This window comes from Cricetulus griseus, chromosome 2 (genome assembly GCF_003668045.3).
Source record: "Cricetulus griseus strain 17A/GY chromosome 2, alternate assembly CriGri-PICRH-1.0, whole genome shotgun sequence".
NCBI classification, from domain to species: Eukaryota; Metazoa; Chordata; class Mammalia; order Rodentia; family Cricetidae; genus Cricetulus; species Cricetulus griseus.
The window spans coordinates 312,379,707-312,403,557 of NC_048595.1; the positions used below are offsets into that span (position 1 = coordinate 312,379,707).

Genomic DNA, 23,851 nt, shown 5'->3' on the forward strand with positions numbered 1-23,851 from the left:
TGTGCCCTAGCCCGCCCCTTGATGGGAGGACCAGTCCCCCTTCCCCCCACGCTGCCTCCTGCCTAAGGTCGCCGTCCCTGCTCGTAGGTGCTCGGCCTCCCCTCCACCATGCTCCGTCTGGGCGCGCTGCCTTTGCGGGGTCTCGCGCTCCGGGGTCTCGCGCTTCAGGGCTCCCCTGGGCGTCCAAGCTCCACCAGCCGCCGGGAAGGGTGAGTGCTCGCCACCTGCAGGTGGAAAAGAATAGCCCAGCCCAGCTCTTTGGCCTCCCAGGAACTGGCTGGGGTCCTCCTGAGATCACCTACAACTACTAGGGAAAACTCGGTCTCTCTGGCCCCAACCCTGCCGGGTCAGCAGTGGGCAGTGTGTGGATGTCTGTAAGAGCCTGTCTCCTGTGCTCCAATAGCTGAAAGCTGTTGTCTCCGATTCACTTGCACCTTGATGTTGTCGTTACTATGGTTTTCAATGATTAATATATCTTCAAGATTATTCTATTCCAGGATGTATTGATTTGCCTTATTCTTTTTAATGGCTGCGTGGTTTTTCATTTGATCAATATTCTGTAATATAATTAAGCAGCCCACTCATTAACAATTAGACTGCTTCAGGTTAGTTGGTAGCGCAGAGAAGAACATAAACCTGACATTTTAAACACACGTGTGTTTGGGCAAATATGAGAGTCTGGTTTTGTTTTGTTTTTTAAATCTTTTTTTTTTTAAGAAAAAAAAAGTTAGGGAAAGGATTAGGTCATTTGAAAGATCAAAAGACAGCAATGAGCTTGCCCAAAGACAGTGAGATTCAGATGTCCTGGAAGGGAGGTGGGGGGCGGGGAGGTGTTCCCTAGTCTTCCCTGGCTCCTAGAACAGGGTTATGAAATTGTGTTTTTCTGTAGTATATGCATGTAAAAGAGCCGGGCAGCATCTTTGACTTTCTTTTCCTGACGTCATCCTCAGTGGCAAGGTGAGGTTTCTATTCACAAAGTCACTCAACAAACATTATTATGAGCTGACTTCGTTTGTATTTTACATCCTATGGTGTGCAAGGACTGCTTTTGAGTCTCATCCAGCAGTCATCGACAGATTTTTACACGGCACCTGTGTGTGGTGTACGGGCTTGTTCCTGGTTCTGGGAACACAAAGGCCCACAGAATGGCAGTTCTGGCTCCATCAGACACAGCAGCTGCTGGCTGAGCACAGTTTCCTCATCAGCAAAGATAGGATGCTAATTCTGCTCTGCCTGGCTTTCAGGAGTGCTGCAAACCCTAAGCACAGGAATGCACAAGAAAGATTTGTGAGCTGTAAAAGCATCACCAGTGGGAAACTGCACCTAATACGGAAGGAAGTAGAAAGGTGTTGTTGATCTTGGGTTAGTTTGTATAAAGCGACTTAGGCAAGTCCAGTGTAACATTAAAGTCTTTATGCACTATTGCAACGTGGGGTTGTTTATATGCATATATTCTGAAAATGAGTCCTCAGAGATGGGTGTGGTGGCAAAAGCCTCTGGAGGCTGAGGCAGGATGTCAACCTCAAAGCCATCGCAGCCTGTGGAAGATATATAGTGAGACCTTGTCTCAAAAACCAAACTGAAACAACAACAAAAAAGAGAGTTCTATGAGTTCTTTCTACGAGTTTTACAGCTTTCCTGTCAGTCTGAAGCTGTGTGTCTGACTATAGAGTCACACCCCATGTTGTTAAAACTGTGAAGAAGGTATGAGTTTTATCTGACAGATTTTTGAAGGCAGATTAGAATTTAGACATCGAGAGGTGCAACAATTTCATCTTCATCAGATAAACACAGCTTTTCCCTACTAAGGTGTAATTAGACAAATCCAGCAGTACTATCATGTCAGTCCAAGAGAAGGTCCCAGCCTGCTTTTTCTGGTCTCAATTTAAAATTTATTCTTAAACTGGTGGTGGTGGCACACACCTTTAGTCCCAGCACTCAGGAGGTAGAGGCAGGCAGCCTCATCTACAGATCAAGTCCCAGGACAGCAGGGAATGGGGTGTGGGGTGTGGGGGAACAAGAGAAACCCTGCCTCGAAAAAACAAAGCAACAACAAAACCTTGTCCTTAAAATGACAATTTTTGGTTTGGTGTCACCAAATATACCATGCAAAATCTTCCCAGAAATCTTATTAATACATACTGTGACTTTCTTTGTTAGACACTAATGGAATAAAGAGATTGGTGAGTAGGAAAGAAAGTAAGAACTAAGGAATTAGTAAATCACATTCTTCGGTCATGTTTCACAGGATTAACTGAGCGCCCTTTGTGTCACTGAATCCTCAAGCCAGGTGTATCCTTGAGGCCCCTCTACATGAAGCTTCAGTGGCCTTTTCGAGCCCAGCCCCTCCCTGTACTGAATGCCCACAACTGCCCCTGCAGCCTGCAAGCCTTCATGCCCTGCCCCTTGCCTCCTTCATCTTTCTTCATCCACCACATCATGCCTTCCTGTTGATGAATGCTCCTGTAACCTGGACCTTCCTTCAAAGAGTGCCTCATTGCTGTAGTGTCCACATTGTTAGTTCTGCTACAAGCTTCAGAGCTCCAAGGCCCTGTATGTCCAGCCCCATGCACAGCGGAGATGCAGGAAGCACTTGATAAATGAAAAAGGAAATACACTGAAGGAAATATGACAATGACAAACAAACCCCTAAGAGCAATGCCAATGCTAGAATGCCATCCGTAGGGACTTGTGTAGGGAAACCATGCCAGTATAAGGCTGAGAATAAGCTATGAAAATGATCAGATGTGTTTACCGGACATTCATATTGGATGTGGGCATTGGGAGAGGGCTGAGATCAGTGACCAATATGATATTGTCCCTGCCTTCAAAAAGCTCACAGTGCAGCCAGGAAGACCATCCTGTAAACTGATGACTAAAGATGCTGGAAGAGGAGGATACTTCCCCATTCACCACCCTTCAGCCTGGGAGAGCACTAGAGAGAAGAGGATGCATTGGTACCAAGCTACATGACTAAAGACTAAAATCAATAGGAGGGGGGTGGGGATGTGCAGACCAGAGGCTAGGTGCCTTCTTCAATTGCTCTCCAAATTGTTTTTTGAGACAGAGTCTCTCACTGATTAGGCTGGGAAGACTGGCCAGAAAGACCCCCCAGGATCCCCTTTGCTATATCAGAGCTGAGATTACAAACTTTGTTTGCAGGGATCCTGGGGATTGACCACGGGCCTCCCTTACCAGCTGAGGCCGGCCCCAGAAGGTGGGGTTTGGGTTTTTGGTTGGTTGGGGTTTTTTTTGTTGTTGTTTTGTTTTCTGTTTGTTTGTTGAGACAGGGTTTCTCTATGTTGTCCTAACTGTCTTGAAACTAACTCTGTAGACCAGGCTGGCCTTGAACTCACAAAGATCCACCTGCATCTGCCTCTTGAGTGCTGGGATTAAAGGCGTGCGCCACCACCTACTGGCCCACAATGTGTTTTTTAAATGAGAAAAATGTTGTCTACATTGAGAAAGAAGCAGCTGCTGCATCAGCTACTGCTCATTTCTCGAGCCCCATTAGGTGCAGGTTGCCTAGTCAGGGTTCAGATACCCCAGGTTTCTAAATGCAAATTGCAGCCTGTAGGTATGCAGCAAGCAAGGGAATCAGACGCAGACTGGACCTGCTATCTGCAAATGAGTCATCACCGTTAAAAACACTGTCTTCCAGACAGGAAATCCCACCCTCACCCCCAGAATGGAAGGACAAAGCAGAGACGGTGATCATTGGAGGCGGCTGTGTGGGCGTGAGTCTGGCTTATCATCTGGCCAAGGCAGGGATGAAAGATGTGATCCTGCTGGAGAAGTCCGAGCTCACGGCTGGCTCTACCTGGCACGCAGTAAGGAAATCACCCCCAAAGTGTTCTATGTATGCCCCAAACAGTGCACCAGTTCCTCCCATTCACAACTCCTACAGAGAGCTCTCCAGAGTTTGGGACCCCTCACCTCACCAGAAAGTGTACTGTCGGTTGACAGGTGTGCTTCCAAGAAGTGGGAAACCGTTATTTGAATACCCTTCATGTTGAACATGCAGATTCTGGATTCTGATCCTGGCTTTGTCCTTTTCTACCCCGGTAACTTCCAGAAAGTTCCTTCACTTTCCATTTTCTGATGCATCCCATTTTCTGAGTTGGTTTTGTTTTGTGTTTTTGTGACAGAGTCTCACCCTGTAGTCAGCACATGTTATTTTTCTAGTGAAGCAGCATGGCTGGGCTGCCCTTGGGATGGCCTAGGTAAAAAGGCCCTGGATTGCCACGGCTCCCATATTGCCAGGCGGTTACTCCTGAGTCAGTGAAGGGTAGGGAAGGGAGATTCTATGATTGCCAATGCACTGTGTTTTCTCTATAGCTCCATCTCTCTCTATATATATGTATATTTGGAATGCACACACACACACACACACACACACACACACACACACACACACTTATATATTTGGAGGAAAACATGACCTCATTGCTGTCTCTTCCCATAACCAGCCTTCCTGTGGTGAGAGGAAAGTGGAACTCTCTCCGAAGGCCTCTTCACCCTGAGCATACACTCAAAACATGGGCCAGATGTCTTTGAGTAGGACTGGTTAGCAAGGTTGAATTCTGGTGAACAGTGCTACCCAGACACAAGCTCAGTTGGTGCAGTCTTCCAGTCCCACAGTCAGACCCAACACACTGGTCAGCCAGTGCTCCTGGAAAAACATCATCAAGTCCATCTCCTCCCCCTCCAACCCTCCATCCTCAGTGTGGGAGGAGGTTGGGCATCCCATCACTTGTCCACATCAGTCTTCCCAGCACAGGTGTCTTCTTTCACTGGGTCCCCACTGCCTTCCTCCTGTCTGCAGAAGCCTCGGTACTCTAGCTTGTCTCACATCCCTAAATTAGATTTTCTGTGTAGACTTCATGTTGTCCTTCTAGAAATCTATCTCATATACTCTTTTCCTTAGTGTGCACCTTGGGTCACTCTTGCTGTGATGAGACACCATGACCAAAAGCAACTTGGGGAGGAAAGAGTTTATTTCACTCAGGTTCATAGAACAATTCATCATCAAAAGCGTTTGAGCAGGAACTCAAGCAGGGCAGGAACCTGGAGGCAGGAGCTGATGCAGAGGCCACAGAGGAGTGCTGCTTATTGCCTTGCTCCTTATGGCTTGCTCAGCCTCCTTTCTTATAGAACTCAGGACCAGGGATGGCACCATCCACAATGGGCTGCACTTTCCCATGTCAATCACTAATTAAGAAATTGGCCTATAGGCTTGCCTGTAGCCCCATCTTATGGAGGCATCTTCTCAATCGACGTTCCCTCCTCCATAGCTTGTGTCAAGCTGACAGAAAACTGGCCAGCACAGTGTGCATTTTGTTATCACTCAAGACAGAAGGATTATGTTAGGGAACCATGGTCAGTCCCAGAAGGGAACAAAACAAAGCAGTCCTTTCCTCCTGGAGCTAGTCTTGGGCACAGAAAACACTTAGAATGGGACCTGAGCCTTGGAGAAAAGAGAAACTTGGTAAGGAGTATAGAATGCAGGAGGAACAGTTAGAGAGACAAGCAAAGAGAAGACTCTAAACAGATTGGGAAGCAGGGGACAAGGGACCTAAGGGGCTTTGGGGTCAACCAGGCAACAATATTTAGGCAGAGGCAAGTTGAGGTGAGTGGTGCTTATACTGCCTCTCACCTCCTGGCTGTTAAGTGGGGGCACAGTAAATGGAATGGCTTATTTGTTCACAGATGGTGCTTTGCTATGGCTTGCATTTCAGAGTAGACTACGGGATTCCCTGGGATTTCACTAGCTGTCCCACCAATACAAGATATATACCTTAGCCTGAACTCTTTAAGACAAGCAGGCATAGATTATAAGGTGATATCCCTTATGTGAAGTTAACTGTGTAAAGTGTTTTTCCCTAAAAGATACCAAAACAGTGGAGAAAACACCTCCCCATCCCTATAGACAATGCATTAAGTTAGAACAAAATAGGGAACTCTGTGGAGTCAGACAGCAGTACCTGGGTGATTTGTGCCCCTTGGAATAAGGGACATGGCAAGACCTGTCCTAGGAACTGATTCTGGGAGCTTTTACCAGTCCATGAGCCTTTCTGGAAGGAATGACATTTGGAAGTTCTACATGCCAAGAATTTTCAGCCCAGACATATCTGGGAACAGATTGGGAGTATGCAAAGTTAGAGCACAGGCTAAATGGACAGACTGAAAATGAAAGCAGCTTCCCTGGAAATCTCTGGAGTTTGATATGTTGTCTGTGATGTAAATATCACAATGTACAGGAAATGAGGACAGGAGGACTGCACAGCCCGAGACCGAATGTTCAAAGTGCTGCTAAGTCTGCAGACCCTGAGGTCTTGCTCAGTACATGAGGAATGGCATCAGAAGCGGTTTTGGAGAGTAGGATCCTCCACTTCCTGAGGATGATGTCACAGCACAATCTTTAGAGATCCAAGGATGAAAGACCCAGGGTGGAAGATAATCTAGAACTTCCATGCATAAGAAAGAAATTAAACTTTACTAAAGTGAGTAGCATCTGGCATGATTGACATATTGCTTAAGATCCCCAGGTTCTCTGGGGGGCAGGTTGGCTCTTCTTGGTGGGCTCATCTGGGCTCTTTCTTTGATTGCTATGTGAAGCCATCATTGTGACTAGCTTTACTTAGTCTTTTAGTATAGTTTGTGAAGAAAGAGGAGTGGCTTGAGGTCCAGAGTGTTGCACTATTAAAAGACTTGTTACCTGGCAGTGATGATAAGGGTTGTGAAATTTAAACATTCATTCTTTTACAAATAGGCAAGTGTTCCAAATGTGTTGATCTTTAGTAATCCGAAAGGATGTGGGTGGTTTCTACTTAGCAGTTATATAGGTTTTAAAAGCTATGTCTTAGAGTGTGGCTTAATGGTGGCCTGCTTGTCTGGGAGCAGATGCAAGGCTTGATCCTTAGCATTAGAAAAAAAGTAGGTGCAGCTTCTTCCTTCCAAGCAAGGGTGATGGAGGGAGGTAGCTAGCTTGCAAAGCAGCCCTGTTGGGAAGAGAGTGTGCTAAAAAGGGATAGTTAGAAATGCGGATATTATGGTTAGATTTTTCTAGATGTCTCTCCTTTGTGAGACCATTTTTAACCTGTTAAATTTTTTTCTGATAAGGAATTCCAGTAGAATTCGTTCGCATGTATTTAAAATACAAAGAGCATGATACTTTCCAAGTTGTAGGAGGAACAGAGAGACAAGAGACCATGATAGTCAACAGTTACCAGGAACTTTTGTGTAGGTCAGAGCAGTGACAGGTGCTTGAACTGGAGGATGGGGTTTAAGACACAAAGAACACAGCCAAGAGAACATGGCTTCCACTTGGGTCTGTGCAGGATTGAGAGGCATCTTCTGCTGTCTTAGCCTCTGAAATCAGTCTCAAGCATAGGAGGCCTAGGAAGAAAGCTGCAGTTAATCCTACTTTTCGGTTCTAGAATCACCTAGGAGATAATCATCTGTGAGGGAGTTGCTAGACTGTGTTAGTCCAGGTGGGAGGACCCCCTGACTGTGGGGAGCACCATGCCAGGGTCCCCGGCTGAATAAAAAGGCAAAGGAGTACTCAGACCCAGCATCCACCTCTCTCTGCTTCCTGAGGGCAGATGCCACCTTCCCCTCTGCTCCTGTGCCTTCCCCACCATGATGGGTGTAATCCTCAAACTGCAAGGCATAATAAACCTTTTCTTCCTCAAGTGGCTTCTCGCTTGGTATTTGCTCACAACAATGAAAAAAAATAATGCGCAGAAAGATTGAATGTTTAATGGGAGACTGCTTAAAACAAAAAGGAATTAAAGCAAACACACAAACCAACCACCCTGGATGTAAAGCAGGCCGAGAATCAGGCTGTATTTTCAATCCAGTGTGTACACAGTTCAATAATGAAGTACATTAATCACAACACTCTACTGAAAATGTAATTCATGAGCTTAATATTCAAAAGCTTTCTGGCACAATAAGTAAGATGAAATTTATTTAAAATACTTCACTCACCCCAAGCTCATTTAGTATGCTTTATGATCCTCTATTAATGTAGTAACCTATATTTATGTGTTATGTATAAATAAACACATAAGAATATTTTAGTGGTTATGTACAAGCATTCTAAATGATCAAGTGTATGAATAAAAAAAAAAGATCTGGAGCCACTGGGATATATGATGACTTAGGCCAGTGGCAGAGTTTTCTGAGGCAGTGAAGGCCCCTGAAAGACAGGAAAACATATTAGATACACTAGGGCATCACACCGAGAGTTAAGATCCAACACACTCCCTATTGCTTAGCACACTTTGATTGTCTAACTCCTGCAGTTTTTATTACTTGGTAATTGTCATTGCACTATAAGGAAGAGTAGTCCTTTCTTGTTATTTTAAATTTATGTCAACAAGAATTTGCAAATTCTGCATTTACTAAAAGGTAGGTGTGTGTGTGTGTGTGTGTGTGTCTGTGTGTCTTGTGTGTCTGTGTGTGTGTCTGTGTGTCTGCGTGTCTGTGTGTGTGTGTTGTGCTTATTTATTTATTTGAGACAGGGTCTCATGTAGCCCAGATTGGCCTTGAACATCCTGTGTAGCCAAGGATGAACTTGGACTCCTGATTCTCCTGCTTCTGCTTCACTAGTACTGGGATTGCAGCCTATGCCACACCCCAATCCAAAGGGCTATACTTCCAAAGGATTCTGTCTCTGTCTTTTTCCCTTCACCTCCTCTACCAACTGCTATTGTTTTCTTTTTTGAGTCAAAGGGTCTCTTGCTGTGAAGACTTCTCTGACCTTACCAGTGTCTGGGAGTCTGAACTAATGAGCCATCTCTTCAGCCCCCTTACTTCTTAAGTCCCCTGCTCTGTGGCCTGGCATTTAACATGTGCCTGAAGACTAAGACCAGTATTCTCTCCTTTCTCAGACTTTTCATTTACTATATCCATGTGGAAGTCACAGAAGAGAAAAACACTGTGTGTTCCACATGCCCAAAATATCACAAAACAGTTGTTTAATTAACAGTAGACAATATACAAGAAGATTCAAGTGATCTGAAAGCAGTAGAAGCATGGTATTTTAAACACATGTTAAAAAACAAAAGCCAACACAAGAAACTGCTAACCAGTTATAGCTAAGAAAAACACACTCACTCCTGACTGTCCCAGCAATGACGAATAAATAGAGAGATGCGTGGACTGTTCCTAGATGGATATTCTCTTTCAGTAAGGGATTTAGCTTTTTTCTTGGCCATGCATATCCAAAACAATTTGTTCCCTAAACAAAGTACTGAATGTCTTTAATGAGTCCATGTGATTCTTTCAAATGAAAATTCATTAGGCACTGGTTTCTGGGGTAGGGGAACAAAGGATAGTGTATAGGTGGATGTAGATAATGGAACTTTCTGGTGGCCTGGTGTGATGGTTTGAATAGGAATTGCCCCCTATTCAAGCTCACATATTTGAATGCTCAGTCTTATGGAACAGTGCTACTTGAGGGGGATTAGAGGTCTGGCCTTGTTGAAGTAGGTGTGTCCTTGTGGGAGGAAGTGTGTTACTAGGGGTGAGCTTTGGAGTTTCAAAAGCTCAAGTCAGGCCCAGAGTCTCTTGCTTCCTGCTGCCTGAGGATCTAGATGTAGAATTCTCAGCTACCATGTCTGCCGGTGTGTCACCATACTCCCTGCCATGATGACAATGGACTAAACCTCTGAAGCTGTAAGCCAGCCCCAATTAAATGTTTTGTTTTGTAAGAGTTGCAGTGGTCGTGGTGTCTCTTCACAGCAACAGGACTAATAAGACACCTGAATTCACATAGGGATGTGGCTTACAGGATCTCCAGGATCAGAGTTCTGGCCAGTACTCAGGAGCATCCTTCTACTCAAGTAATGGGTAGAAGATCCATTGAAGACAGAATTGGGGTCAGTGGCAGATACCTGAAGGCCAGAGATGCTCCCTGTTTGAATGAGGAAAGTGCATACATGCACTGAATATCAAAGGGGAAAGGAAAAGAGCCGTTTGGTCATGTTTCTAAACCCTGGCGGCAGTTCTTCTGCAGTGGAAAAATTCTCTACTCTCACCAGAGCAGTGCTGCAAGATGGCTGAGGAACTGGATGGGATTTTTGTCAGAAGCATCACTTGTGTGTGTGTTAGATGCTTCGACAAGCTTAGATGGAAGCGTTGAGCTTCTGGTTTCTAAACAGTGGTTGACTAACTTTAATGGGAATAGTTTTGAGTTTCAGAGAATCAAATTCCCATAGGAGAAAGTTATAAATATTCCTAAATGGATTTGTGTTTGAACAGATTGTGTTCTGATGAGCTCCCCAAGATAAATTAGCTGAAAAATGAGACCCCAGATACTTAATTAAGGAAACTCTTGCTTTGTGTAATTGCCTAGAATTCTTGGTCTGGATGCTACATTGCATCTCTCAGAGTTGATGCAAGGGGCTACAACATTTCTAATATTTATAAATCTTTTTCAAAGAATAATCAATCAGTATTCATTTAGCAAATGTGTGTAGGTGCTGCCTATTTGGAGTTATTTGGAATATCATGTTATAATGTATCTATAGGTGTCTAGGAAACAAATGGATTTCTTTTTTTTTTTATAGACCTGGGTTCTCATGATAAGGCATTATTATGTATACACAAATATCCAAAATTTAAAAATTCAATCCCCCAGAAATTAATTAATTAATTAGTGTGTGTGTGTGTGTGTGTGTGTGTGTGTGTGTGTGTGTGCGCACTTGTTTAGCCACATGTGCCATGAATATGAGAGGACAATTTGCAGGAGTTTGTCCTCTCTTATTACCCAGTGGGCTCTGGGGATCCTGGGGACTGAGCTCATCAGGCATGGTGGCAGATACCTTTACCCACTGAGCTATTTTCCTGGTCTCCAAATTCAAAACACTTCTGGTCCCATGCATTTCAGATGAAAATTAGTCAACCAGAGCATATAATCTAAACCTTCCATCTAATTCTTTCTATTTTACCCTTTTCCCAGCGATTTTTAGACTCTTCATGGCCATGTCTGTGACTTGGCTCTTACTCTACTTGTATGGTTGAAGTTGATTCATATACCATGTGATAAGGCATCTGCTCTGGGGGCTCCAACTGCTGCCATTGTATTCTTTCTTGCATCCCCCATATACTTCATGTCTCAGTAGCACCAAGTTGCTGTTTGCAGAGAAGTTATTAACATTGTGCAAATGCCATGCTTATTTCAGTATTTTCTTCCCTCCGTTTTAAGGCAGGTTTAACAACTTACTTTCACCCTGGGATAAACTTGAAGAAAATACACTATGACAGCATCAAACTTTATGAGAAGCTGGAAGAAGAAACTGGACAGGTAAACCACTGAGTTTGAAGTTGTCTGTGAGGTCAGCCAATTAGATATAAAATCCATGTACAATGCTTGCTGTGGTAGAGCGAGAAAGGTTAAGGTATGAACCTGGGTTGATTTTAACATCTCTTTAATTTCTTCAAGCATATTATCTATATAATTAACTATTCTTCATTTTTAAAGGAAGAGATTATTATAAATAAATAGCAACTTTTCAAACTTTGTTTAGTCAGTTCCCATAGCTAGAAAATACCAAGTCATTGCACTTCAGCAAGTGGATTACACAGGGTCTGACAGTGAGCTGACTGCCACACGGCTTTAAAAACAGCACACTAAGCCCCACTCCTTGTCTTTTTTTTTTTTAATCCTTTCTTATATTGACTGTATCCACAAAATAAGTTTCCATTGGCTAAGATCAAAGGCTTCTGAATATCTTCATGCATTTATTCTTGATGAAGGGCACTAAAAGCCCCCCAGAGTCTTCAGGATCAAGACCAAATACTTAGACTCTGAGGCCCCCAGCCTCAGAGTCTCTTGACTTGCCAACATTTACTCTTGCCTCGATTTCCTTTGCTTGTGTGCTTTACATGTTCTCAATGGTGCATACTTCTGGAATGTTCTAGGTGCTCTCACACCTCTGCTTTATAAATTTGTATTGTTTTCTTCCTACCTGTTCTGACTGGAACCATCTTCCCCTCACCTTACACAGACGACCAACCAACTCCTCAAGCTTGCAACACATTGTGTGTGTGCGCACTGTTTTGACACACAGTGTATGTGCACGCTGTCCTAACACGCTGTCTCACTGTCAGCTACTTTACTGTTGGTCTTCCCTGCAGAGGGTGAGCAACTTGAAGACCAGGATTGCCCTCTTGTTCCATGACCTAGGGCTTCACTGAGACTTTTCAAATGGAAAGACTTTCAGAAGTGCCAAATGAGTGTTAAGTTAAATCACACTCACCATGGCAGCATGCTGGTAGATTCTCTATAGTCCCTCTCTAAACCCTCTGGCTTTCCCCTTTTCACATACTGCTCCTTCACTCTGCATTTGAACCCTCAGTCCATGCAACAGTATGCTCTTAACTGTCCTACCTTTACCTGTAGACAGATGGTTTCATCAGTCAGGGGCTCGCCTCGCTGGTTCACCCAGAAGCTCAGGCTTACACTACTGCCTGGCACACAGGAGCACCAAGTGAACTGTTGCTTTTCATAAGTTGTAAATATGTGATTATTATGGTCGCTGCAGAATAAATTTCTCTTTCATTTTTGATTTTTCATTGTGTTGGAGAACTGTGTTTGAGTTCCAGAGGATAGTTTATTTACGTGCTTTTATTGGAATTATTGTCACAGGTGGTGGGATTCCATCAACCAGGTAGTATCAGACTTGCTACCACTCCTGTAAGGGTAGATGAGTTTAAATACCAAATGACACGGACCAACTGGCATGCAACAGAACAGTATATTATTGGGCCTGAAAAAATCCAAGAGATGTTCCCTTTACTCAACATGAACAAGGTATTTTGTTTGTTTGTGTGGTTGGTTTGATTTTGTGTTTTTTTCGAGACAACTTTTCTCTGTATAACAATGCTGGCTGTTCTGGAACTCTCTTTGTAGACCAGGCTGGACTCGAACTCTCAGAGATCTACCTGCCTCTGCCTCCCAAGTGCTGGGATTAAAGGTGTGCACCACCCCTGCCCTGCTCGAATAAGGTATTTATTTGAAGGGCAATTTCACTATGTCAACTTGAACTAAAATGGTTTTTAAAATGTATTTTAATGAGTTCAATGAATTTATAATGGGTTTGATAAGTTAAAATTAAAACTAATCCATGCATACATTTAAAATAGCAACATTAGATGATTGGTCCAGGAATGTGGGCAAATCACATGGTGAGCTGTTACTAAATAATATATGCAGCAGCAATGAAAACCCTTTTAGTTTCTGCCTGTGATAACTAAAGAAACATTTCAAAGCCTTTCTATGACGGGATCGCCCAGACTGAAGTTCGCCTACACACCAGCTGACTGTTGGGGACTTCAAAGACAATGACATCCTGCTATGACGATTCTGCAAAGGGGTTGCTGAAGTTTTAAAACTCAAGAAGCCCTGTGCCATCCTTACACTTCCTGGCTCCCAGCTGCACTTCCCTTTCAGACTGTGCCAGGCAAAGATCTAGGTCTACTTTGAATTTGTTTTAAGAGAATCCACTTGACATGGAATTTAATGGTTTTTCCTTCCTGGATGACCATCCTTTTAACATAATGATAGCAGCATTAACATCTACTTCAGTAGCATTTCTGCAACAGAGACCATGTTAAGTCTCTCCTATACAGAATCTATTATGCCCTGCCCCCTCCCCCCCAAAAAAACCCAGAATCTTAAACAATTTACACATTAGGATAAGTGTGTTCAGTACAGCATTGCTGGAGGAAAGATTTGAACCCAAGTCCCTGATTTATGCTGTGCAGATGCCTTGGGTATGGGTAGCCAACAGGTTGCCTAAGGAAGCAGACAGTTGTTTCTCTGCTAGTGACTGTGTCAGGAGCTCCTGTCTCTGAGTGTTTGTGTAACTGCTGTGCATGCTGGGGTGTTGTGCTCTTGAGAGTCCTTGTCTATGGGTTGCTATGTGATAGCAGTGTCTTCATTGAAATCCATCTCCACTACACTACTAAGAATCAATTTATGTCTCTTTGCAGGATGTCAGCCCTGCAACACTTCCCTAGAAGCTCTCATTACAGACTTTCCTCAGATATTAGGCAATAGAAACACATGGACCAGAGACAGAGTGTCAATCCAAACAGACACAGGATCACTACAAGGACATGGCCATTACAAAACACCAGTGTGACATTTGCAAGTCCGCAGGAGCGTGAATTCCATTAAAACTCAAAGTCTCTTGCACTGGACTTGTACAAAGGCTAAACTATAGTAAAAAATATCAGACAAAGAAGAGCTCAGGCCTAGGTGGTATCTCTCATAAATTCTAATGGATACTTGAAGAGTTAATACAAATCCTTCAGATAGTCTTTAAAATTAGAATACTTCCCAACACAACCTACAAAGCTAGCATGTTTTTGACATGCAAATGAGACAAAAACATCAGGACAAACAAAACAAAACAAAAGCCAAAAACGACATAGTCTTTTATGAATATAGATGGGAAAGCCTTTAACAAAAATCCAGTACCTTGTACCAAGGAGTCTACAATTTGGCAAATGGAGTGTGTCCTAGGAATGTAAGATTGTTTTAAAAACTAAATGTCAATCAATATAATATAATAACATCACATTAACAAAGGGCAAAGAACACAAAATAGTTAAACAGATGCAGGAAAAGTATTTGTCAAGACTCCCTTTGATGGCAAATTCTTGTCCAATAGATGAGATCTCATTGTAGCATGCCACTGTGCTGGCTCTGTCAATTCACTTCATCCTAGTCCATCCTTTTATTATTTCTCTCCCAATACCTAAGCCTAAGCCTTAACACAAAGTAGGTGTGCAGGAAGTCATTTTTGAGTAATGAACCAAGTATACATTTTCATCAAGCATGTATGTGTACCCATGGATACAGGGGAGATGGAAGCCTAGTGATTTCACATGCTAGGGTACCACTTTAACACTAAACTACAGTCCCAGTCCATTTTTTGTTTTATTTTGAGACATTGTCTCCTCAAGCTTCTCAGGCTGACACTGAACTTACTCTATTCCAGGCAGGTATTGAACTTGGAATCCCGCCTTATCCTTCCTCATAGCTGGGATTACAGACCTGTACCACCAAACTCAGTTGGTATCAGAAATGCATTAACATGCAAATTTATTTACAGCATTGAATATTAAATATGTCATAACTGATATGTCAGCTAGAGTTAGATTTGGCTTTAAACATGAAAAACTGAAATAATAATGCTGAAGCAAGGCTATTTCTCTTTCATTTAAGCATTTATCCTGGCTCGTTTTATTTCAACTTGACACAAGCTAAAGTCATCTGAGAGGAGGGAACCTCAGTTATGAAAATGCTTCCATAAGACCAGGCTGTAGGCAAGCTTGTAAGACTTTTTATTTAAATTAGCAATTCATTTGGGAGGGCCCAGCCCATTGTGGGTGGTACCATCCCTGGGCTGCCGGCCCTGGGTTCTATAAGAAAGCAGGATGTGCAAGCCATGGGGAGCAAGCCAGTGAGCTTCAGCTCCTGCCTTCAGGTTCCTCCTCATCTTGAGTTTCTGTCCTGACTTCCTTTGATGATAATCTGTTATTTAGAAGCCTAAGCGGAATAAACCCTTTCCTCCCCAAGTTGCTTTGGCCATGGTGTTTCACTACAGCAATAGAAACCTTAACTAAGAACATATTGAACAGTCATGGAGTCATTACAATTTCAAGAATCAAGTCACATTCATTGCTTTATCATTCCTGGGGTGTGAATCTGTGTTATTATTCCACAATGGCAGTTAGAGTCCAGCCATCACATCTGGATTTCAGACCCCAGGATGGAGAAAGGGACAAAGACAGACATACGCCAGTTGTCTTTTTGGAGTAGCTCATGAAATGAAAGCTATTTCTTCTTAGTGGCATGTGTCCAATTATTAGAGACCATTGCAAGACCTTATCAAGTGGCTTATCATTGTGACCAATCACTCAACTCCCATTGTGGCTCTTGCTCAAGTCTGAGTAGGACTTAGAAAAAAAGATATGCCAATTGCTGCCAAGATGCTTTCCCTCCATGCTGAAATCAAAACCCAGAGCCTCGTGCATGTCAGGCAAGCCCTCTGCTACTCAGCCATGCACACTTTTAGCCACCGATATACTTTTAAAGTCTAGTTTTATTAAACATCTGTTTAGCAGGCTATATTTGCATGGAGTAATATACACACATTTCTGTATGTTTATTATAGAATACTGACTTCCTTATGTTTGATTTAGATTTTAGCTGGACTGTATAATCCAGGAGATGGTCACATTGATCCCTATTCTCTGACGATGGCCCTGGCTGCTGGGGCTAGGAAATATGGGGCCCTTCTAAAGTATCCCGCACCAGTGACATCCCTGAAGCCCAGGCCAGATGGAACATGGGATGTGGAAACTCCACAAGGATCTGTGAGAGCAAACAGAATTGTGAATGCTGCCGGTAAGCCACCAGCTCTGTCTCTGTCATTCTGCCTAGGTTCAGCCATCCTTACCTATCTACTCCACCAGTTTCCCTTCTCTTCTATTCTAGATTGTGTTTTTACCAATTTAGGCTTCTTTCTCCTTTCAGTTTTTTTTAAAATTGAGCTATACATTTCCCCCCTCCTCCCCTTCTCCATACCTCCTCCCCTGTCCCCTCCTACTTTCCAACTGCCCTCCCACCCTGTGCTTCCAATTTACTTAGGAGATCTTGTCTTTTTACCCTTCCTAGGCGGATCCATGTGTGTCTCTCTTAGGGTCCTCTTTGTTACCTAAGTTCTCTGGAGTTGTGGCCTGTAGGCTAATTGTCTTTTGCTTTATGTCTAAAGTCCACTTATGAGTGAGTACATATTATATTTGTATTTCTAGATCTGGGTTACCTCACTCAAGATGGTGTTGTTTAGTTTTGTCCATTTGCCTGCAAATTTCAAGATGCCATTGTTTTTTACTGCTGAACAATACTTCATTGTGTAAATGTACCACATTTTCCTTATCCATTCTTCAGTTGAGTGGTATCTAGGTTGTTTCCAGGTTCTGTCTATAATCAATAATGCTGCTATGAACATAGCTGAGCAAATGTCCTTATGGTGTGAGTGTGCATCCTTTGGGTATATGCCCAAAAGTAGTATTGCTGGGTCTTGAGGTAGATTGATTCCCACTTTTCTGAGAAACCACCATACTGATTTCCACAGTGGCTGTACAAGTTTGCACTCCCACCAGTAGTGGAGGAGTGTTCCCCTTTCACTTTTTATCTTTATTCTTTACTGGTTATGCTCATGATCAAATTCCAGGACTAAGGATGCAGTTCAATCTGTAGAAGGCTTGTCTGGGATGGATAAAGCCCTTGGATCAGAAGGTCTTTCTTGGCTACATAGGGTGTTTGAGTCCAGCCTGGGATACTTGAGATTCTGTCTCAAAACAAATAACCAAGCAAACCCACAAACCTGAATTCTACTGTTCCAGTTTCTTACCATGTACCTTGTTCTTAATTTACCTTTTAAGGCAGATTTGATCATTTCTGCTCTCCCATTCTCTGTCTATCCAAAGATTATTTTGACTAATCAAAAACTTTTAACCCCTTTCCTTTCAGGACATTATTAAACACACTATAAAACTTGCCTAAAAAGTAGAAACAATTGAATACAAATCAGGCCTTAAACTTCCCTTTTCCTTGACTCTCCATCTGTTACTCCTTTGTCCCATTGTCCTTGGGAACCTCTAGTCCAAGTTATCTTAGAAGACTAGACTTGGAAATCATTCATCCCACCAACACCATCAACTAACAAAGTTCTTTGTAAGTCTGCAATACTTTATGTTCTCCTGAATTTACTCCTAAGACATTTGGCTACTTTCATAGTGATAACAAATACTGAGACCTCCATATCCTGTCCCTGTGGCAGACATTAATAATCAACAACTGCACTCATTTTGGGCAAGCTTTTGCAGAGGCCCACCATGTTTTGTTTCAACATAATACTTCAGGAACTCATGAAGCCATAACATATATTTTGAGAAATAACTCTCAGTTTAGCACATTTACCCATTGCTTATCTAAAATGGATAAAACTGGTTACATAATAGGGTACCATGGCAATGACTTTTTATAACTGTGTACTATGTATGACATCTAAGGCATTTCTGAAGAGCAAAGTGAGAATTGCTCCAAAGAGATCTGACCTACACCCAGGAACTGGTCATCAGGTAGAGTTTTCGATGTAGCTGTAAAATTCTGAGGTGATGGGGCTTGGGGAAGCCGTGCAGATAGCCCTGGGAAAATGCCGTTTGAACTGCCTAGGAAGACATGTTGATGGGATCTGATTCTAATGATGCCAGCCCTGCATGGCATAGCTGTCCTTCCCTTCATGCTTTGCTCCTCAAAACTGCCCAATCACCTTCACTCTTTCTCTATGATACTGTAGGAAGCTCCTTGATGAAAGCTGTATTGTTTCAGTTCTCAACTCTTTCCCATTCATACCAAACCTTCAACTACCTATAACCTATTCCTCCCATTTTCTTCTCCTTTTCTTCCACTGGGTGGAAGTCACTGACTACATATTAGTAGCCCCTGGGAAGTATGGAGGTGTGTGTGTGTGTGTGTGTGTGTGTGTGTGTGTGTGTGTGTGTGTGTGTGTGTGTGTGTTTTTCTCTGTGTGTTTGCAAAGAAAACTGTTCTAAAGACTGGAGACATTCTATAAGGTACGCCTTGGCCTTGGTAAATGGGGGCAGAGATTCAGATATGCCCCTCCCTCTTGTAGCACTGATGCTGTTTTAGTAAGATCAATTTTATGAATAAAAGCAAGCATAGTACTAATGGTTTCAGAATGTGGCAGCTGGAGCATTTCCCAGAGTTGCTCAGTGAGACCAAGATGCCACACACCTTTGGGCATAGTCCTCAGCTCTGGAATCCAATTAAAGGAATCAGGATGCGGATCTGGAAACACAGTCACACTGTGAGAGATGTGAAGGCTGCCAAGTCTTTAGGATGCCCATAAGGAGTAGATGGGAACAGATGTGTGAGTTTGCTGGTGTGTTTCTAGTTTTGTCTAGTATGACTGGGACACTCTGGTCCAGAGACATGTGCTTTGCAGAGTCTGTGCTTGAGGCAAGTTACCAATTTATAGAAGATAATAATGCCTTCTCAAAGTTATTGTGTACAGTAAAATGTAAAATACCCAGGACAGAAGTATATGTGGAAAACAGTAAAAACATTAGTTATAATGATAATAATTAGGACCGTGATGCCTATTTCCTTGAAAGTTTATGCCTTTGTCTGGGAAATATTTGTATCATGGCTTCTTGATACTAATCATAGTATTATTCCTTTTGTTTGCCCAAAACCATCTAGCAAACATTTGCTACGAAATGACTTCCCAAAGAACTTGGTTGTCAAGCTAGGGGACCTGGGAATCACCTTGGAATGTTTGTCAGGCTTCAGGAAGATTTTAATTTAGGCAGTCTAGCTGGGGGCTTGCAAGATGTATTTATTATATGTGTTTTGTTTTGAAACGTTGGGGATTGGGTCCTTGCAAAAGCTAGGCTGTTTGTCTTAGTTAGAGTCTCAGTTGCTGTGAAAAAACACCATGACCAAAAGCAATTTGGGGAGCAAAGGATTTATTTCATTTTATACTTCCCCCTAATAGCCCATCACCGTGGGAAGTCAAGGCAGGAACCCAGAGGCAGAGACTGAAGCAGGAGCCCCAGAAGAGCCCTGCTTACTTTCAAGACTTGCTCAGTTTGTTTTCTTACGCACCCCAGGACCACTAGCCGAGGGATGGGCCCTCCCACATGATCACTAACTAAAACGATGCTCCACAGGCTTGTCTACAGCCAGTCTTATGGAGACATTTTCCCAGTTGGTGTTCTCTTGTCCAAATGACTCCAGCTTGTGTTAGGTCAACATAAACTGGCCAGGATACCGGTGTTCTAGTGCACTGAGCTACGTTCCTGGCCTAGGAGCTGTGTTTTAAACTGCACTGTCTTCACTAGATGAGTTTGCAAGACCTTTTCTTTGGCTGTGGAGGGGGCAGGGCTGGGGTTGCTGCTGAGGACCAAACCCACAGCCTCATTCACGCTAAGTACTGTCCCACTGAGCTGCACCCTACACATCCATCCATCCATTCATTTATTTTATTATGCTTTGAGCTGAGGTCTTGTTAAATTTCCAGGTGGCCTCAAATGCTACATAATGCAAGTTGGCTTTAGACTTGAAACTGTTTTGCTTTCATTCCCTGAGTATCTGGGATCATGGGAGTGACTGTATTACCATGCTGAAACAGCTCCTGAGAACAGCCCTAGCCTGGCTTACCAGCAGTAGAGTATGCTGACCGTATTTTTTTCCCTTTCCTTTCTCCTTGTCTTTCCTCCTCTTCTTTCCATCCCTCTTCCCTCCTTGTCTCACTGCCTGATCATTCCTCCCCTTCCCTCTCTTCCCCCACTCCCCTCTCCTGCCCTCCCCTCCTCTCCTCTCCTTTCCTCTTCCCTTCCTTCATCCTACCCCTCTCTTTCCTTTCCCTCCCTTCCCCTGCCTGTTTTCCTTTTTGTGTGACACTAGTTGTGAGCAAGCAGGGCTAAGGAGGTATTCTCAGTGCTTGTAACATCTTAGTGTGCAGTAGGCCAACTGCCCTTTATTCCCCAAAGCTTTATAAATGAACTGGATTCTACTTTATTCCACCCCTTGCTTGGGCACAGGGTCATGGCACAAGGGCAGGTGCAACACGCACAGGGACACAGCCTAGCACACACAGATGCCACTTACTTGTACATGGTAAGCAAAGGGCCTGTTGACCTTGTTTCTAGTTGACTCATTAAACCTGAGAAAACTTTGCAAATTTTATTTAAGAATTTTCCTAGTATGACAAGTCAAGAAATGACTGAATGGTGCTAACATGGAGCCTAGTTGCTGCATTTTGCCTGTCACTCTGTATTGGATGAGACCTCCCTTGTCACTGGGTACAAGCCATCTTGAAGAAGTAAATTCAGTCATGAATCAGCCTCTCTTCTTTCTAACCTCATTTCTGGGCAAATGCTCTACCACTGAGGGACATGACCAGCTCTGCAATCTTTTGAACAGAGGCCGTTTCCAATACTCATCTTTACGGCCCTTCAATTGCTTTCTTTTAGGATGACTTTCTATGCTTGACTCTCCTCTTTGACCTTGGTTGCTGGGTGCTCTCACCAGAGTTAAAGTGTAATCCTGGGTAGACTTAGATTAATTCAATAAACAGAAAAGGAGGCTTCTCAGATACCAACACCAAAGGGTAACTGGTGTGGAGCTTGTGGGGTTTAAAGCAATGCAGTTAGACAAGATGCAGGCAAACAAGTATACTCTATTTTAATGATAAAATGCAGTAACAAGCAAGGCATTGGACTCAGAAATTTGTAACTATGTTTGAATAGGACAGAATTTATTTTCTTTAATTTATGTTTTTAATCAAAACAACTAGATTGGGGATACTGTGGTACTTTGAATTACTTGGCAAAATATTTGACTTTAGATTTAAAAACTGTCCTAGTGTATATAACGACAATACATAGCTTTGCTATAATTTCCTACCAAGTCCCAACATTGGTAATTCATACCTTTCTACAGGAAACAATAAATTAAGACTCTAAATTATTAAAGACCAGCAAGCATCTCCAATGCCTATAAGTTGGATTCCAAGTTTACAAAGGGCAGCCTGTGGGGGGTGATTACTCAAGCATGAGTGACCTGACAGGCCAGGCTGAAACAGAACAGCAGGGAATATGGATGGTGCTTGCTGAAGTGGAAACAAATGCTGGCTACCAGGGGACCTGCTCTGGGTCCCAGGATGACACATGGCGCTTCTGCACCTAGCCGTGACCTATGAATAAGGAAGAACCCCTCGCCAGAAACAGAAACGGTTGAAATTTTAGACTGCAACCTAAAAAGCAGTAATCGAGAAGACTCACCAGCCCTCTGGTAATTATTTAAACTACAACAGAACAAGCTGGTCAGCAGAAGTCCCTCCCTACAAATAATTAGCTGAGGGGTGAATCACTCCTTTGTTAAAAAAAATCACATTGATCATCTTAGATGCTGAAATATCTTTTTGTTTTGTTTTGTTTTTGGTAAAGGTGTGGTGTTTATTTAAAATAATAATGTCTTGCTAACTAGGTGCAAGTCTACAGCACCTGGACTGGGGAGGTGGAGGCCAGAATTCAGTGCCAGCCTGGGCTACATTGTTTGAGGCCAGCTCTGGCTACATGTAACCCCGTGTTTAAAACACACACACACACACACACACACACACACACACACACACACACACACACACAGAGAGAGAGAGAGAGAGAGAGAGAGAGAGAGAGAGAGAGAGAGAGAGGGAGGGAGGGAGGGAGGGGGGGACTAAAGCCTTGCTGCAACAGCAAAAGCATTTAGATTTGTTGGTCATAGTCTCTTGGGTCTTTCAGACATTCATATCCAGGTTTAACCTTAGGAAATGATGTTAAGGGAAAAACATCTGTTTTGGGAACTGATGTACCCTGTCTTCATTTTGTTGTTTTCCTTTCTGCAGAGCTAGGGATGACCCCAGGGTCTCACATACATGGCCGAAAATCTCACCCCTGAGCTTCCCTACCAGTTTCTCTCACTTTTTGACTCCAGTGCTTTCCAAGAAGGAACCTCACAAACTCACTGTTACTCTTGAAGTAGCAGAGCATAATGTGTTCTTGTTCCCAACATATATCGACTCTTAATTTTAAGTCAACAGAAGAGTCTTGAATCTGTAGAATTTCAGGCATCAACAATTTGAGGCGGGCAGGTCTGGAGGGTGGAGGGGCTAACTTGAAGAGCTGCCCCATGTGATATTCTCAATTGTGCTGATCACATCCACACAAGGACTCGCCGTTCGCCTAGCTATCTCTGTCTACAGGTGGGACTAGTTTGTTATCACCTTTCTTGTATTTTTTCATATGTTTGGGTTGCCTTTTTCCTTTCAGTTTTTCTGCTCTCCTTTACTTGTGGATAATAAGTTTTTGTGAAAGGAGAGCCTTTGATTGCAGATATCATCAAAACTCTGGGCAGTGCCAACTATTGTCTCCTCTTCCATTCAGTTTTGAGATGCTCAAAAACATCTCATTGGGGATGTGTCTCAGTGGTGGAGCTTCAATGGACAAGCATGTGCAAGGCCTTTGGTTTGATCTCCAGCACTGGAACCAGATAAGCAATGTAGATGTTTGCAAATACAGATTGCCATATCAATGTTGTGGGTAATGGATATGTGTGCTGATATTTTTTAAACGTTTTTCTCACTTAAGGATTTTGGGCTCGTGAAGTAGGTAAAATGATTGGCCTAGAACACCCTCTCATCCCTGTACAACACCAATATGTCGTCACATCAACAATACCGGAAGTGAAAGCTTTGAAACGAGAGCTCCCAGTACTTCGTGACCTGGAAGGATCCTACTACCTCCGACAGGAACGGGACGGGCTTCTGTTTGGCCCATATGAAAGTCAGGAGAAGATGAAACTTCAGGCCTCCTGGGTTGCTCACGGAGTCCCTCCAGGTGGGTTCAGCAAACAAAAAGTGCAAAGGTCAGGGAAGATGGATCAACTTCCCATGGCTGAGAGCCAAGTGGAGAACAAGACAGAACCCCAGGGCTGGCCTTCGGGTGTCTGGGATGGCACGAGGGAGGGCTTAGAGGTGACTGTGTCCTCATACCCCTGTGGAGAGTAAGCAGACCTGAGGAAAGGGGGGAGATACAGATGGTGGAGGAGAGAAGCTGAGTCCAGTGCTGGGAAAGGCTCCAGGTACATTTTTATCGGCCCTTGCCAAGCTTCTGCCAACCGCTTTCCCTCGATCTGCCTGCTTGGTCTAGTTTCAAGATCTGACTACAGATGTGTGTGTTGACAGTTGTCCACACT

The 23,851-nt window shown here is 43.3% G+C and overlaps 1 protein-coding gene across 1 annotated transcript in view; it reads left to right on the forward strand.

The window, feature by feature from the left end:
* Window positions 1-108: 108 nt before the first annotated feature.
* Window positions 109-23,851, forward strand: part of Dmgdh (dimethylglycine dehydrogenase) — a 66,702-nt gene continuing 42,959 nt past the window's right edge. Inside the window, exons 1-6 of the mRNA XM_027401719.2 lie at window positions 109-209; window positions 3,662-3,830; window positions 11,216-11,314; window positions 12,659-12,823; window positions 16,225-16,429; window positions 23,245-23,493. Coding sequence (XP_027257520.1) covers window positions 109-209; window positions 3,662-3,830; window positions 11,216-11,314; window positions 12,659-12,823; window positions 16,225-16,429; window positions 23,245-23,493 — 988 coding nt within the window. The remainder of the gene's footprint in view (window positions 210-3,661; window positions 3,831-11,215; window positions 11,315-12,658; window positions 12,824-16,224; window positions 16,430-23,244; window positions 23,494-23,851) is intronic.